This window comes from Camelus dromedarius, chromosome 10 (assembly GCF_036321535.1).
Source record: "Camelus dromedarius isolate mCamDro1 chromosome 10, mCamDro1.pat, whole genome shotgun sequence".
Lineage (NCBI taxonomy): Eukaryota > Metazoa > Chordata > Mammalia > Artiodactyla > Camelidae > Camelus > Camelus dromedarius.
In genome coordinates, this window is record NC_087445.1 from 76,287,878 (window position 1) to 76,304,543 (window position 16,666).

The 16,666-nt window shown below is 64.1% G+C and overlaps 2 protein-coding genes across 5 annotated transcripts in view; one reads left to right on the plus strand and one right to left on the minus strand.

The window, feature by feature from the left end:
* The window catches only part of GPSM1 (G protein signaling modulator 1), a 30,540-nt gene extending 17,129 nt beyond the window's left edge, over nt 1-13,411 (plus strand). For 2 of the 4 annotated variants that reach the window (XM_064490693.1, XM_010999855.3), the window contains exons 10-14: nt 1,828-1,898; nt 2,766-2,945; nt 8,289-8,445; nt 8,878-9,086; nt 10,147-11,813. In XM_064490693.1, the coding sequence (XP_064346763.1) occupies nt 1,828-1,898; nt 2,766-2,945; nt 8,289-8,445; nt 8,878-9,086; nt 10,147-10,353 (824 nt within the window). In that variant the 3' untranslated portion in view covers nt 10,354-11,813. Of the gene's footprint in view, nt 1-1,827; nt 1,899-2,765; nt 2,946-8,288; nt 8,446-8,877; nt 9,087-10,146; nt 11,814-12,509 lie in introns of those variants that run through there. The other 2 variants (XM_064490691.1, XM_064490692.1) reach the window with 2 other exon arrangements.
* A 1,205-nt stretch (nt 13,412-14,616) lies between these two features.
* On the minus strand, nt 14,617-16,569 carry DNLZ (DNL-type zinc finger). Its single transcript, XM_064490694.1, has 3 exons — nt 16,289-16,569; nt 15,630-15,769; nt 14,617-14,869 (listed from the first exon to the last, which is right to left on the minus strand). Exons 1-3 carry the CDS (start codon nt 16,484-16,486, stop codon nt 14,701-14,703), a joined length of 507 nt encoding a protein of 168 aa, XP_064346764.1. The 5' UTR covers nt 16,487-16,569; the 3' UTR covers nt 14,617-14,700.
* Between the last annotated feature and the right edge of the window lie 97 nt (nt 16,570-16,666).

The window sequence follows — 16,666 nt, forward strand, 5'->3', positions numbered from 1 at the left end:
TAAATAAGTCTAATTACCACCCCCCCAAAAAGAAATTAAAAAAAAAAAACTCTTAAAACTGGATTTTTTTTTCTCTTGGTTCTGGAGGCTGGACCTTCAAGAGCTTGGGGCCCACTTGTCAGGGCCTTGTGAGGGCCCTCCTCCTGGTCTGGCCCAGGTGAGACGGGTGGGGTGCAGGGGGAAGAGAGAATGAGCTCTCTGGTCTCTTTCCATGTGGGCACCAGTCCCATTTCCAGGGCCTTGCCCGCATGACCTCAGCCCACCCTGACCATCTCCCAAGGCACCTCCTCATTGCTATCACTTTGAAGTTCGGGGCTTCAACATATGGAATCTGGGGGACACAAACATTCAATCCATAAGGGACATCTGAGCAGACACTTGAAGGAAGGGAAGGAGTGAGCCCTGAGCTTAAGAGGAACAGCAGTCTAGGTGGACCAGACAGCCCTTGCAAAGCCCCCCCCCCCCCCAAGGCAGGAGAACCTGGCAGGGAGGAGCAGTGGGACTGTGTCTGGAGCGGAGCGAGGGCAGAGGGTTAGTGTTGAGGTTGAGGGTGGCAGGCCAGGGTCGGGGAGGGCCTGGTGGGCCCTGGTGTCAGCCTCACCCCCGACACTAGTGGGGCCCCTGCAGGGTTGAGCAGAGGAGGAAGAAAATCTAATCCAGATTCTAAGGGCATCTCTCTGGCCCCTGCATGGAGAAGGGACTGGGGCGGGGGGAGCAAGGCTGGGCAGGGAGGCAGGGCTGGGAGGGAGTGTCAGATCCTGGGTCTGTCCCAAAGGTGAAGCTGCCAGGTTTTCAGAAGTGGGGTCGGGGGTGAAGGCGAGGGAGGCGCTAGGGGCCCAGTGGGTTGGGACAGGCTGTGTGGGGACAGAAGTGATGACGAGGTGCCAGTCAGAATCGGCGGTGGTGGGGCATCCCTGGGGAAGTTTCCAGGCCTGGCCCTCTCAAGTGGGCGGGGCAGGAAGCCAGCCAGCAGTGCCAGGCCTGAATGCCCCCAGTCAGGGCTCAGCCCAGGGCGAGGACCGTTGGAAGCGCCGGGTTCAGACCGCCTCGACGCACACTCCAGACAGAGGGTGCATTTAGCTGGGACCGGAGGGCCTTCCGCCCGCTGTCCGCGTGGCCATGAGGGTCCCGCCCCGGAGGAGCTGGACGCGGGCTGCATCTCAGAAGGACATTTTGTGGTGGAGGGCCAGGTGGGGCAGAGACAGCCGTGCAGGGCCCAGTGGATGGGGTGGGGAAACCTAGTCGGACCCCCAGGGTATCCAGGGGCAGCCGAGAGAGGACCGCAGCTGGCCTCCCGCAGGAAGGCAGAACAGGGCTTTTTGTGGGCTGGGGTGGGTACTGGCTGTGGGATGGGTGATGCACCAACCCTTTGCTTCCGGACAGAGCCCTTCTTTTCCTACTTGGAGCTTTCTCCCTCGCTTCGTCCAGCCCTCAGAGGAGAGCTCGCTGGGCCCCCCTGGGGGACCTGGGCTGCCCACCGTGCAGGCAGGGTAGGGGGAGCAGCTGAGCTGCTGGCAGCGCAGATGCAGGAAGGGCCTCCCAGGAGAGGGAGCAGTGCAAGCTAAGGCCGGGGAGTAAGAGTGCGAGGTCCAGAATTTGGGAACTGGACCAGACGGGGGAGCACCAGAGCCAGACCCTGCCCAAGTCCCTGCAGGTCGGCCCTATCTCTACGTGGAACTGCTTGTCCTGATAGGGCTGGAGGTCATGCGCACCCTGCTTTTGCCTCCATGTCGGGCAGGGGGCAGGAGCCTGGAATGCTTGGTTCCCAAGCCAGCCCACCTCGAGGCCAGGGGTCAGTGCCAGCTGACCAGGCCTGCTGTCTTTCAGGGGCCAGGCCCAAAAGGACGCAGAGGCTGAGCGCAGAGACCTGGGACCTCCTGAGGCTTCCCCTGGAGCGGGTAAGTGGGTCTTAGGCGGGGTCCTGGGGGCACCTTGGGGGTGGGCGGCAGGGATTAGGCAGTGGGTTAATGAGGCTGGGGCAGTGTGTGCTGAGCTGCCGCCGCCCGCCTGGGCTCCTGTCTGCATCACGTCCCTGCCGTGGGAGACTGATGTGCCCTTTGCAGCCCAGGACCCTGGACAGGCCATTTGCCCTGCCCTGAGAGGCCCCGAGGGGACCCTGCCGCACCAGCGCCCATCCCCTCCCTCCTCACCTCAGAGTCCCGCCAGCCAGGGCCCCAGGGGAACAAGCCAGGGTCCTTACACCTTGCAGACCCCCTTCTCCAATCCTCAGCCACTGTCCCCAGTGTCCTGGCTGGCCTCCATTCCTGTCCACTCCCTGCCCACTCGGACTCTGCTCCGTGAGGAAGCAAAGCTGTTATGGATGGGGCATTTGGGACTTCGCAAACCCCAAACAGATTTGGGTGCCCTGGGCCCACTCTGTACCTGCCAGGGGTGGGTGCTGTGTGGTCCTGGAGCAGTGGCCTCCCCTCTCAAAGCCTCTGGTTCCTCCAGTATAGACTGGGTTCAGTTACAGGGACCCACTAGGGGACAAAGCTCAGGGCCACCCAGTCTCCCACTGTGTGGGAAGGGGAAGGAAGCTGGGGCTGCTCCCAGCTCCTCCAGCACCCACCGTGTCTCTGCCTGCCCTCACGCTGCCTGCTGCCCTCTCATCCTCCTCCCTTTGGCACCTGAGTGCCTCCGTGAGTTTCAGTGAGACAGGGGTGACAGCATCTGCTCAGCCACCCTTTAGGGTCCTGGGACGGGGAGCATTGGTTCAGAATTGCTGTTGGCCCCCTCCGATGACCGGCCTTCCTCCCCACTTCCAGGAGCAGAATGGAGACAGCCACCATGCGGGGGACTGGCGGGGGCCGGGCAGGGACTTGCTCCCCCTCCCCGTGAGGAGCAGGAAGTACCAGGAGGGGCCGGACGCTGCTGAGAGGAGGCCCCGGGAAGGTGGCCACTCCCCACTGGACAGTGCGGACGTCCGGGTGCAGGTGCCTCGCACGGTAGGAGACTTCTCCTTGGGCGCCAACAGGGGGCCCCAGGGGGCTCTGGGCCATCCTGGGCAGTTGACCTGGGAGGCCTAGCATCTCCGGGGATGGATGAGGGATGGGTGTGCTAGTGATCAGGTAGACGGACAGCGGCAGATGGAGGAATGGGGGTGTGGCTTCTTCCTGCCCGGTGTCCCACTGTGCCCAGGAGCCTAGGCTGGCCCCTCCCGGCTCTCTGGAGTTGGTTAGGGTACGGGGGACACAGAAGGGCAAACCCGAGTTTCTGGTCAAGCCCAGGTTTAGAGGTCAGCCTGGAGCCCCCCATGCAGAGCACCTGGGTTCAAATCTCAGAGAATTAGTCTAAAAATAGTTCCCTCCAAGGGTTTAATCAGCACCTTCTCAGCCTTCGAGGGGTGTGGGCACTGTGCTGGTGTTTTTAGCCTGAGGCTGCTCTGCACCCATCTAGCGCGAGCCTGGGGAAGCCTCCACTGACCCGTTTGACCCCAGTGCCACCAGACGAGCCAACTGAGGGCCAGAGTCTGTGTCTGTGGAGTGAGACAAGGAGCGGGACACGTGGGCCAGGCTATCCCGTGGGAAGGCGAGGGGTCCCTGCCTGGGGCAGGAGTCCCCCATCAGGTCCCAGGCCAACGGGGCCGCTGCTGACACTCCCTTGTGTTAGCAGCTGGCCCTGCTCCTCCCCCACCCCAAGCCCAGGTGGTGCAGGGGTGTTGCCACCAGCACAACGGGGACGTTGGGGTCTGAGGAGGTGTGGCTGACCCCCACCAGGGCACTGGGGAGCCACAGAGGGCTCTGGAGCAGGAAGGACCTGCCCAGGGCTCCCACCTGTGCTCATGGCTCCCACCACCTGGCTTCTCCATCTAGGACCATACTTACCAGGTGATGGCGCTGGTGGTACCCCCCCATGTTCACGCTATGAAAGGGAGGCTGAGTGATGGAGGGGGCAGAGCCTGCCTAGGCCCCCAAAACAGGGAAAGCGAAGAGAGACTTGTCTTTCTGATTCCCTCGCACCCCTAAACCACACCAGCCTCGCAGCATGAGGGCTGTTTTTGAAGCCTCGCCAAAAATGGCAGCCAAGGCAAAGCTGTACCCCACTCCCATCCGGGGGTCTCAGAGCTTTAAGTCCCAGAGGCGGGACCTGGGAAGGTGGAGTCCAGGCCGGGAAATGGCTGCCACGTGCTGCCGACCGCTCACCTGCTCCACCTTTTCACTCTGGCCCCAGCCGCGTCCCACAGCTGCCACCCAAAGCCCCTTCCACCAAACAGAGCCGACGCTCGGGCTTGTTAAGTGTGCTGTGTTTACAGTTGTCCAAAGAGGGGAAACTGAGGCGCAGAGCAGGGAAGAAATGGCCTGAGGGCGTCCAGCTAGGGGCGGTGGAGCTGGGGTCCCAGGACCAGGGCCAGCTCCTGGCACCTCCCCCTTGGCCTCTGCAGAGAACACAGCAGGGCTTCGGGCCTTGGTGGTGCCTTTGGAGACAATTCCCACAGCTGAGTGCTGAGCCTGGTCCCAGCTGGAGGCCTGAGGCCAAGGGTAGGCTGAGCCCCCTGCCTACTGGAGCCTGACAGGAGGCAGCCTCAAAGGGCCAGGCCTGGGCTGCTGGTGGGGGCCCCTTCTCCCCCAGGGCCGTGATGGGAGGGGGTCAGCACTTCCAAGCTCACTGTGGAAGCAGGACAGGGCCCTAGTTGGGGGGCTCCAGTGCCCCCTATCCTGTCCTCACCTCTCCTGCCAGGGCTCACAGCTGGTTCCCCAGGATGCCTTTTGGGGTCGGCCCCCTGATGGACCCCAGGGCTGGGCTGACAAGGGTCTTGCTGTGAGATGCTAGGACTCCACGGACCTCCCAGAGCAGGAAAGGGACACCAGGGCAGGCTGGGCAGCAGGAGGCCGGGGCCGGGCGGAGGCCAGGGCGCTGCTGCGTAGGGAGGTGGCTGTGTAGGGGGGAGGGAGGTCAGGCCACACAGCCACCGAGGCCCAGGATGGAAAAGAACACCAACCCACCTGGCTTCTCACCCGCAGCTCCCGGCCTCGGGAATCAATCGGGGCTGAGGAAGGAGGGGAAGGAAGCTGGGGCTGCTGGCAGAGTGAGGAAGTGCTGTCCGGACAGGTTCCGTCCCCCTCCCCTTCTGGTGTGACTGCCCACAGGTTCTGTGCTCAGGGAAATCCATCTTCCAGTGTTTACCGAGCGCGCCTGCGTGTGTGCGTGTGCGTGTGCGTGTGTGTGTGTGTGTGTGTGTGCTGCGAAGGTGGGCGGGGACGGGGAGGGGCCCTCGCCCTGGGTCCTATTTAAGCATTAAGCTAACGGCCCCGTGGGTCTCAGCAGCGAGGCAGCACCGGGCACGGCGGGTAGGGCACTGGCACAGGGACCTTGGCGTCCTGCCCGGGCTCCACGTGGCCAAGAACCCCAAACCACACCTGGTTTCTGCTGGAGAGCTTCGGATCTGCGTGAGTGCGGGGCCCTGACACAGGTGGAGGGTCACAGGCCTGTGGGCGCTGGACTCGGGGGCAGAGCTCTGCTCGTGGGGGGCTGGGGTGGGTGAGTGGCCAGTGGGTGGGTGAGCAGTTACACCAGGGGCTGTGCAGTCCGCGGGAGGTGAGCAGTCAGCTCCCTAGCAGCCTCGCCCAGGCCAGTCCATGGGGGGAGAGTCCAGTGCGTTGCCCGCACCGCCCCAGCTGCCTCCCCGCTGCCATCAGCCCCTGCCCTCAGCCCTGAGCAGCTCTGAAAGCCCCAAGGGCTGGCCGCACCAGCCGGAGGGGGTAGCCCCGGGCCCAGGGGAAGGGAGAGTTTCTGCAACCAGGGCTGGCTCCTTCCTCCTGGGGAGAAACTAGGCTGAAACTCCCACTGGAGGAGCTAGGCTGAGACCCAAGGAATTCTGAGACCTCCAGGATGGAAGGAGCCTGAGTCTGGGGCAGAGGAAAGGTTGGAGGGGCCAGGGGTAGTCCCCAGGTCCCCTGAGTTTGTCCTGCTGGGACCTAGGATGGCGTCCTGAGCGAGGGGCCCAGGCCTCACCTGTGTGCCTGTGGTCTCAGGCTAGCCGTCTCCCACGTAAGGGAAGCCCGCCCTTCGCCAGTGGCCCCAGTCCTGGGGAGAGTGAGGGCTTCCAGGCCCCAGCCCGTCCTGGGTCTTGGGTTTAGGCAGCCCTGCCACAGCGCCTTCAGAGCCTGTCTGGATGGCCCAGCCCTGGCCGCAGTGGTGATGGGGCAACGAGAGGCCGCCAGACGAGCCCGTCTCATTCAGGAGCTCTTCTTCAGCCAGACTTTCAGCCCAGGGGAGGCTGGAGAAATGTTGGGAGCACCTGCGTCCAGAGGAGTGGGACGCCGGGCTGGGAGGGGCCTGACTCCATCCACCTGGCCCATGGTCCACCTGGGAGACCCCAGCTGGCACCAGATGCTGGGCTGGGGGCCAGGAGCAGCAGCTGTCCCCTGCAGCGGGGGTGACACTGGTGTGCCCAGGGCCACCGTCAGCCTGTGAGCAGAGCCCACGACCTCCTGGGGGGCACCTGTGTGTGGTCCCCACCTGTGCTTGGGTTGTTGCTGGGCCCCTGGCCACTCTGCTGGGCCTGCGGGTTCCCTCAGAGGCCCTAGTTGACTAGGTGCGGCCCTCTGGGCTGGGCCCCTCAGCCCTTCCTCAAGGCTCTGTAGGGGCTGCAGGAGAGCTGAGCCCTGAGGTCCCCCAGCCTCGGCTCCGGGTCTGCCCTGGTGTGCGTGTGCGTCTGCGTGTGGGGAGAGGCAGCCCCGGAGCCTGAGCCCTGGTGGGATCTCTCCCAGCTCCCACCTGTCGGTGCAGGTCAGGACTGCCCGCTCAGCTGCCCCTCCCTGCCCAGGTTGGCCGACGGGTCCTCCTGGCCTTCGGAGGCCTCACTGCCCCATGGCCTGAGCCCAGCTCTAAGCAGCTCTCCCTGTGCTCCTGGAGCCCAGGCTGGGCTGGGCCAGCTCCCCGGCCCCAGTCTCCTCTAAAACAGGCTGGAGATGCGAAGTCGGGAGCTCTGGGGGTCCTGACACATTTTGGGCAGCACCCAACTCTGAGCAGCCGTGACAGCCACCAGCCAGCCAAGAGATGGACAGGCCAGGGCTGGGCAGAGACCACTACCTTCTGAGGGGAGGGTGTCAGGCAGCGATTGGCAGCCAAAGTGTCCTCTGGAAGCTTCCCCATCCACCTGTCAGTCCTCAGGGCCCTGGACCAGGCCTGATGAGGCCAGGCTGGCCTGAGAGACCATGCCCTCTGTGCACCTATAAACTGAGGCCAGTGGGAGTGGGCTCAGCCTGACACAGCGACCTGGTCTCACACTTCTCACCCCAGCCCTCCCCCCAGAACTGTGGCCCCTCTAAGGGCCACCCTCCCCACCCATCCTTCCCCTGCCAGTGGGACTTGTCTGGCCCCAACTGGGTCACCCCAAGGTCAGCCATCCCTGCACCCAGACTGCACACTGATGGCATCTCTCCGAGTCCCTGCGGTCCACCCAGCAACCCAGGACCCCAGCTTGGCGTCCTGGCTCTGTCCCCGCCCCGAGCCACCAAGAGCAGACCCTGGACCACCACATGCACCTCTAAGCCAGCATGTGGAGGCGGGGGCTGGGGGTGATAGCATCTTGTCTCTGGCCTAAACACCCCGCACCCAGGGTCCTGGCCCCCACACAGCTGCTGTCCTCTGGGCCCGCGCATGGATTCAGGACCTTATAAAAACGTGCCCAAACCTTATAAGAGGTGGAACTGAGGTAGAACACAGAAGCCCTCACCTCCCCCAGTTTGGGCTCTTTGCCTTTGGTGATATGACCTGATATTACTGGCTCTTCTGAGTCTACCTTCATCACTGCCAGGGCCTCGGCACTGACCACAGTGAGTGTGTGTAATGGCCATCAAGGCACCCTGCCTGCCTAGGGCCCTATCACTCACTCGTTTGTTCATTCAGCAATCACTGGTGAGTGCTGTGCTGGGTGCCAGGGCTCCAGAGGAGAGCTCATCAAAGGGGGCTGACACAACAATAGAGGCCCGTGGGGCTCGGGGCATTGAGAGGTGGGGGGAGGCATACCAGGCTGGGAGAGCGGGTGTGAGCGGCCCCAGGGGAGGGCAGTGTCAAGTCCAGGGAGGATGACGGCAGCCTTGATGGGGAAGCCAGGGGCCAAGGGAGGAGGGAAGTGAGTGGCAGTGATGCTGTGGGGAGGAGCGAGGGGCAGACGGGGGAAGACGCCTGGGTGGCGAGCAGGTGATGGATGAGGGTCCTGATCTTGGCTCAAGCTGAGCGGCCCCTCAGTCGTGTCCAGGGGTCTGTGAGGGGTGGTGGCCCCAACAGGGCCACCTTTGGCTGGTCCAGAGCCAGCACTGACTTCCCACACCTGCCTCACGCAGAGCATCCCCCGGGCCCCCTCCTCCGAAGAGGAGTGCTTCTTTGACCTGCTGAGCAAGTTCCAGAGCAGCCGCATGGACGACCAGCGCTGCCCCCTGGAGGAGGGCCAGCCCGCGGCTGCGGAAGCCACAGCCGCCCCCACCCTGGAGGAGAGGATGGGTGAGCACCTGCGGTCGGCTCCCTTAGGCCTTAAGGGTGCGGCACAGGGACCGGGTGAGCCCCCCCCCCACTCTGCTGCAGTGCTCCGAGGGCGGGGCAGGCCAGCTGCAAAGTGCCCCCTGTCACTGTGAGCTCCACGTCCCCGCCTTGCGCAAAGCTACATCCTGAGAAGTGTGTAATCATCCCGCCTCCGGAGCACACCGTGTCAGCACAGCCGTCCCGGGGAGAGGGCGTGGGAGGCGAGGCTCTCCTCCCATCACCTCCTGGAGGCGGGTGTGGGGCCCACGGTGGGGACAGCTGAGAGCAGCTGGGGTCTGGGGTCGGCCCTGGGGGTGCAGTGGGCTGTGCTGAGCTCACAGAGGTCAGAGCTCAGGCCTGACCTGAGGTGGCGCCTTGCTTCCCTGGAGCTCACCCCACCCCTGTCCCCCACAGCCCAGCCCTCGCTGACAGCCTCCCCCCAGACCGAGGAGTTCTTCGACCTCATCGCCAGCTCCCAGAGCCGCCGGCTGGATGACCAGCGGGCCAGCGTGGGCAGCCTGCCCGGACTGCGCATCACCCACAACAATCTGGGGCACCTTCGAGGTGACGGGGACCCCCAGGAGCCAGGGGATGAGTTCTTCAACATGCTCATCAAGTGCCAGGTGGGCCTGCAGCCCGGGGCTGGGGGCTGGGTGCCGGTCATCTCCCCACCGCCTGTCCTCCCAGGCCCCTGGCCCCAGGGCGGCCACACACAAGCTCTCGTCCCCCGGTCTCAGAGTGGGTCTGGGGGTGTTGCGGAACACTATGCCGGTTCTGCTGGTGTCACTGAGCACCCATAGGTACTTAAACTGTGGCCCACCTCCCCAGCCCCCTGAGAAGGCCACCCCAGGACGTCCTCAGGCCGGCCGCTCCTTACAGCACAGGAGCTTGGAGCCCGGGGTCACCGGGTCCCCAAGACCATGGCCTCAGGTACCTCTCCAGCCTTCCACATCTGGATGGAGAAAACCGAGGGCCAGGCAGTACCCCCAGAGTGCAGGGGCAGGCAGGGTTTCAGGGTCAGGAAACCTTCAGTGAAATGTCCGGGGAGGGGCAGCACCGCAGCCCCCTATGCAGGAAGCTGGGAAGTTTCCAGATGTGACGTTCATTCCCACAGAGGAGAGGAAGGCGCAGCCCTGGGCAAGTCCAAGGAACCTCGAATCCAGCGCCTTCCGGGAAGCCCCGAGCCCCCCGCCCACACTCACTCACGCTCCCGTGGCTGCGCCGCCTTCCGGCCCTTCTGCTCCAGACCCTACAGAGAAGCCCGGCCACCCCCTCAGCCCCCTGACTCGATGGGACTTGATGGGGCCCTGGGGGGCTCTGCACCCCAGGCTCTGGGAGCTGCAGCCTCGCCCCATCCCTGGGGTTCATGAGCACGTGCTGTCTGGTGACCTTGCGAGCGGCCTGGGAAGCCACCCAAGCTGCTGTCTTCTGGCCCTGCCACTCCCAGCGGCTGTGGAAAACTCTCACCAGGTGGACTGTTCTTGGGGTCAGGGCTCCCAGCTCCACTGCCGGAGGTGCTTCCCAGGGAGGCCCGAGGTGGCCTGACCAGCCCTCCTGAGCTGGCCCTGCCGCTGGATAGCAGCCTTTGCCTCCGAGTTGTCTGTGGGGCCACTGGCCGCTGGGTTAGGCCCTGCAAGGCCCGGGAAGGCCAGGCCGCCGGCCCACGTGTCCGTGTCTGCCCAGTCCTCCAGGATCGACGACCAGCGCTGCCCCCCGCCCGACGTGCTGCCCCGTGGCCCCACCATGCCCGACGAGGACTTCTTCAGCCTCATCCAGAGGGTCCAGGCCAAGCGGATGGACGAGCAGCGGGTGGATCTCGCCGGGAGCCCGGAGCAGGAGGTGGGCAGACCACCCGAGCCCCGGCAGCAGTGCCAGCCTGGCGCCAGCTAAGGCTTCGCACCTGCGGCCAGGCCCACCCCACCCCCATTCCTGGACACCGGGGTGGTGGGGGCACTCACAAATATCCAGGATGCCCACGGACCCCCCGAGAAGCCAGATCCTCCCAGGCCATGGCTGAGGGCAGGCTCTGAGTCACTCAGCCCTTTCCACTGAGCCGGATGCTGGGCACACAGCTCTCACTGTGTCCCCCTGCCCCAGGGCAGGAGGCTTAGGCCTCGGCATAGTCTGTCCTGGGCTGGTCCCCACGTGGTACGCAGCTTCCTGCAGTCCTGCCCAGCCCAGCCCTGCCCTCACCCCTGCCCCGGGCGCGGCCTTCAGCATGTCGGCCCCAAACCCCAGTACTGTCCAGACCCTCCATGCTCTCCCCCTGCCCTCCACCCCCATCCAAATGTGAAAACTCTGCAGCCCTCCCGACCCCTAAAGTTGTCTCTGAAGCCTCTTCTCTAGGGCCATCAGCGACATGGGCATTTCTGTCCTCCCAAAGCTGGTCCCGGGGTGGTGAGCGCAAACATGTTCTCCCCAGTCCCGGCCTCACCCCTGGCAAGTGCCTCCTCCCAGCCCCACTCCCCTCAATCCTGCCCCGGCTGGAGGAGGGAAGAGGAGGCAGTCACATCTGGAGCCTGACGCCGTAGTGGCGGCAGTGCCCCTACACGGGGTCCACGGCCCCACCAGGCACACAGTCCTAAGCAAGCAGGACGGGGAGGGAGCGGGGTGAGCTGCCACACTCCTCAATTCCAAGCCGAGAAACCCAGGAACTGAGCCGGCCTGGTTCTGGGAGTACCAGTGGCAGCGAGATCTACTCCCGGACCGTGCCAGGGTGGGCAGTGGGTGCAAGGGCTCCGGCTCTGTGGCCGTGGGGGGCACCGATGGCTCAGCACAGCTGGGAGGGGCTCAGTTCGATTCTGCCCTGACCGCGTGAGCACCTGGTCCTCACCCCTCCCAGCGGGGGGAGATGACACCACCACCTCCCCCGTGGGGGCATCGGCCCACAGGACTGGGCTGGAGACAGGCCCTCTCCCAGGCCTCCGTCACAGCCCACCCCCTGCAGGGCCCACCCACCACCAGCTCTTCTGGAGCACTCTTAGGGTCGAGCGGCAGCCCCCCTGGCCTCCAGAGCTCAGAGGCGAGGCATCCTCTTGGGTGGTGCCTCACCCAGCCCCACAGTCCTGCCCTCCGAGTGTTGGGAGGTGGCCAGACCCCCACCCCACAGTACAGCCTGCGGAGCTCTAGGTGGAGGGGCCTCAGAAGGGGTGTGGGGCCCTCAGGGGTAAGGGTGGGTCAGTAGGTGTGGGGTCAGAGGCCAAGCACAGGCTCCTGCTCAGCCGCCCCACATGCCTGATTGTACGTGCATATTTATTGCTCACACGTGTGTTTGCCATGTTGTCAGTGGGTCCTTTCCAACCCAAAAGGTACATTTGTTTTTCCCGAAAAAATAAAGTCTGCCAAGTGAATGCTGTCCATGTCGGGGTGAGTGCCGACTGAGGGTGTTGGTCCTTCAGGAAGCCTGGTGACGACTGTATCAGGGTGAGCAGCGGCACCCTGCAAAGGGCCTGGGGCTCAAGCCACGCCCTCCCACCCACCCCCACGAGTAGTCTCGCTCCCTGCTAAGTTCATCAGTGAGGGGGCTAGGGCTCAGGGGTTAAGTGGCAGCCCCAGGGACACACAGTCAGCCAGGATGCTGGTGTTGGAGCCCACATGACTCCTAAAGCCCACGCCTCACCCCCCCCCACCCCCACACTCCTGTCCTGGAATAGAGATCCTCTGGTGCTGACAAGGCTGCTGGGACACATGGAGTGTGCTGTGGGGGCTGGCCCCCTCTCTGTAGTGGGGCACAGGGAACCCCGGGCCTCCCCATCTGGCCAGCCACCCATGCACCCTCTCGTGGGCTAAGCCTGCCGCCCCCACCGAGAAGACTTCATCCCAGGAGTCCCCAGCCATTGGGACAGTCTGGCTGGTCCGCACGGGAGAGGAGCCTGGAACCCAGGGGTTTGTGTTCCACAGGCAGTGGGGGGTAAGGAGAAGGCCGCTCATGTCCAGCAAACACAGCAGGCAGGCAGTTGGGGTGTATGACAGCAAGGCTGCCCCCCGTGTACCCCTGGCCTTGCCCCTGTGCCCTGCTGGAACCACCACCACCTCCCCACTTGCAGGAGGGTTTCTCACCAGGGGCCGTGGAACCGGGGCCAGCCCAGCTCCCCGCCTGCGTCTCTTGAGTCCTGAAGTCTGGGCTCCAGATAAGGTGTCCGGGACCTGTCAGGACAGCCTGCTGCACAGGTGAGACCCCCACCTTGGCCTGCTCAGGGATTCACCCCCAGGAGATACAGCCTGGGCTCCACTGGCATTCGGAGGGGGACAGGTGACCCCGAAGGCTGGGCAGGGGTCTATAGGCAGAGGCTGAGGGCCCACCCAGTAGGAGCTGAGCAGGAGGAGCGAACAGGAGACGTCTGCTCCTGAGGCTAGGAAATGCAGACCAAGCTTGGGACGCCAAGGGGCACCACACTTGTGTGTTCCTGACAGCACCCAGAGCAACAGGACCAGCAGGAACTGCCTGCCAAAGCCTAGGTGCAGGTGAGCCCCTGAGGGCCACACCTCTACATTCCAAGCTGTCTTAGTCCCGGGGTCCTGTGCCTGCGTGCAGGAGGCCACCATGAAGTCAGTGGCACCCCGGCCTTGCACAAGTTGGGCTCACCCAGACCACTGGACACTGGCTGGGCTGAGAAACATCAGTGCAGATGGGGCACTGCCCTCGGAGGGGCACCAGCAGGGCCCTCAGGGGTCAGGAGGCAGGGGAGGGGAAAAAGTGGGCAAGAGCCTTTCCTGTGGTTTCCGTGGGAGCAACAGGGAGGCAGGACCGGCAGTGGGAGGGATCAGTGGCTCTGGGTGGAGGGACTGCCCCTAGTTGTCCATCCCCGCCTTGAGTGTGCTCACCGGCATCTTCTACTGTCTGTAGGTACTGACTAGCCCTGGGAGGGGCAGTCCCTCCAGGGTCAGCGGAGCCCAGATGTCAAAGCGTCAGAAAACAAACAATAAAAAACACGACTAGCATACATGTCCAAACTGCAGGCCTCCGTTTCCCCATCTGTGGAGGGAGGGGTTGGTCTGGGTGGCCCTCCAGCTCTGCACTCTCAGAGTCCAGCCAGCTCCCAGGACCTCCCCAAATTCTGGTCCTAACCCTCTGGGGTCAGCAGGGCAGCCAGGCCAGGGCCCAGCCCTGCAGCTCAGGCATTTCAGGGCCAGTGGGTCCCCTGGGGCCTCTGTGGGAGAGCAGGCCACGGTGGGGGTGCTGGCTCAGCCTCCAGGAGCGACTTCACAAAACGCACAGGAGCTCTGGGCGGGAATAATGCAGGGTTGTCTGCCACGGGGGAAGAGTCAGAGCACAGACCGCCAGCGCCTGGGGAAAGATGCTGAGGCCCAGGGCTGGCGGGGTCGGCGGCTGGGAGTGCGCATCCTGCCAGGATCCTGTGAGATCGTGGCTGGTGATTAATGCTGAAGGTCACACGACCCAGAAGGCTTCTGGAAATAAACACACTCTCATAAACACAGGAACATCCTGAGAAGACAGTCAAACGAGGCTGGGAGACAAACTGCACACCCTGGGGGAGGGGACACTACGCGGGGCACGCGGCCCACCGCCAGTCAGACAACAGCCCTGGCTCCCACTCTGCTCGCCACCACGGCTTCCTGGCCTGTCTGTGGCGACGGTGAGCAGCCTGGTTTCCTGACCGCTTGGCCAGTGGCCAAGAGTCAGGGCTGAGGTTGGCACTGGTTCAGCAGTGCTGTCCAGGGAACAGCAGGTGTCACAGAAGGATCTGCGGGGCCTCCTTGTGTCTGGCCAGAGGGACAGGACCCACAGTGGGGTGTGGGGGTGCTGATCCTGCACCCAGGAAGAACAGTGGCTAACTGGCCATCCCTTCCAGGCATCCCCGAGAGCCAGCAAGATCGGAGCCCTGACATTTGGGGCAGGACTGAGCCACCCCATGCCAGTCCTGAGTCTTGTCTTTCTGCCTGTCCTCCTGACGAGGTGGCACTGTGAACATTTTCATCTGTAGACAGGAAGACAGAGGCTCAGAGGGGCAAAGTGACCTGCCCAAGGCTACACAGCCACAGCCAGGAAGGGCTCAGACTCCATGTCCAGCCCCTTCCCACTGGGACATGGCCTGTAGCTGCAGAAGGCCCCAGCTGCAGCCTGGAGAGGGTTCTTGTGAGTCATTCTGACTCCAGAACCAGGGAGAGCAGGAGACCCCCAGGCTCCACATCTGCAAGTGATGTCTGTTTATTGATAAAAAACAAGCACGTCCAGAGTGGCCCAGGGCCAGAGCATCCTTCTTGAAGGCACGTGAGTCAGCTGGCCTCCGTCTTGCCAGGGTGGGTGGGATCCTGGTCCTCAGCCCCTTCCACAGCAGTGGTGGATTTGGGGGACCCCGCAGCCTCTAAAACAAGCTCCAGGGCCCCCTCACCAGCCACTCGGCACACCTTCTCCCCTCTGGCTGCCAGGATTTCTTCAATATTCCTGAGAAAGAGGGAGGCACCATGACACTCCAGGGCCAGCAGCCATCCTTCATCTTGGTCCCTTGAGGGCACCCCAGGCCAGGCGGAGCATGGGTGTGGGATCAGGGCCACCCAGCCAGGAGGCTCCTGACCACTGCCCCCCAATGCTCTCCACAAGGGGGTGAGGTTGACTCTTCAGGCCCAGGGCCCTAACACATCACCTCACACACCCCCACCAAGACCGGAGTAGTCAACCAGCCAGGGTCAACAGAGGACAAGAAAGTGACATACTAGGATCCCTGCCCCATAGCAGGCACTCAGGGAATCTTTGTAGGGTGAAGGAAGGAACCACAAAATGATAGGCAAGTCGCTGCTTTCAAGAGTCAATCTCATCTGATCCCCTAATTTTAGCGGAGGCTCATGGATGGCCCTGACACGTAACCAGGTTCTGCTTCCCACACATAGGCCATCAGCGAGGACAGAGGTCAGGCAAGGAAGCAGGGCCAAAGAGGGTTGGTCTAGGGTGGAAAATTTAGCAAATAAAAACATGTCTTGTACCTGGGGCACACTCACACTAAAAAGTGACTTGTATTTTATCTGAAATTCAAATGTAACTGAACCTCCTGTATTGATAAGAAAGCTGGGCTTGGAGAGGTGAGCTCTGTAATCATCTTTAGAAGGAGGGTGCCCCAGGGAGGTTGGATGGGGCTCCAGACCCAAGATCAACCAGGCCAGCCCTGGGATACAAACCTCGATCCCCAACCCTGCTGAAGTGGCCTCACCTCTTCCCATCCAGGTCCGAGAACCAGCCCAGGTTGTCGGCGATGATGTGGTGGTTCTGGCAGCCAGGGCAGGTCACAATGACCACACCCTGGTGATAGGCAAGCTTAGAGATACGCTTGGAGGACCTAATCCCACAGACCTGTTGGAGACATGGAAGGACCTGTGCCTGGCCCCGCCTCTCCCTGGGGGGGGTCAGCCCCACCCCTCGGTGAGGCCCCGTCCCTTGTGGAGACGACCACCTCGCTCCCAGAAAGCTCCGCCCCTTGAAGATAGCCCCACCCTCCACGCAGTCCCGCCTTCTCCCAGAAAGTCCCACCCTTTGGAATAGCCCCACCCCTCCGCGCGGATCCGCCCGCCCCCTAGAGGTAGCTCCACCCCCGCGCAGTCCCGCCTTCTCCCGGGAGGTCCCGCCCCTTGGGGAACAGCCCCACCTCTCCACAAGGCCCGTGCCACCCCTCTGCGTAGCTCCGCCCCCTGGAGATAGCACCATCCCCGCGCAGCCCCGCCTTCTCCACAGCCCCACCCCTCCACAAGGCTCGTGCCACCGGCTCTGCGCGGCTCCGCCCCTGGGGATAGTCCCACACAGTCTCGCAGTCACGCAGCGCCTTCCAGCGCCAGGTGCAGGTGTGCCCCGGTCCCGTTCCCGCCGCGTGCCCACCTTGCAGGTGTAGACGAGCTGGTAGTGCGCCAGCCCGGGTCCCGTCTCGGAGCTCGAGCGCCGCCAGCCCCAGCCCCAGGCCCGCCTTCTCGCTGCGGCCTCCAGGCAGGCCCCGCGCCCCCACAGCCACCTCAGGCCGGGCCCCCGGGGCCGCGCGCAGCTCAATGTCAGCACGCGGCTCAGCGCCGTCCGCAGCATCCCGCCCGCCGGCCCTGGTCGCCCCGCCCGGCTCAGCCGAGACCGGCCCCGCCCCAGCTCTCCCCGCGCAGCCGACGCCGCGCCGACGCCGCGCCGACGCCATCTTGGAAGCGGGCGCTCAGCGGAAACGGCCCTCCTCGGCTTCCGTCGCCGGTGGGCGGGCTGCGCTCTGCTGCCTCC

Coding starts and splice junctions, on each gene's coding strand:
- DNLZ (XM_064490694.1), bottom strand. CDS start 16,486: ATGCTGCGGACGGCGCTGAGCCGCGTGCTGACATTGAGCTGCGCGCGG. Junction 15,770..16,288: donor AGCTCGTCTACACCTGCAAG/GTGGGCACGCGG, acceptor TGTCTCCAACAG/GTCTGTGGGATTAGGTCCTC. Junction 14,870..15,629: donor TCGGACCTGGATGGGAAGAG/GTGAGGCCACTT, acceptor CCTCTTTCTCAG/GAATATTGAAGAAATCCTGG.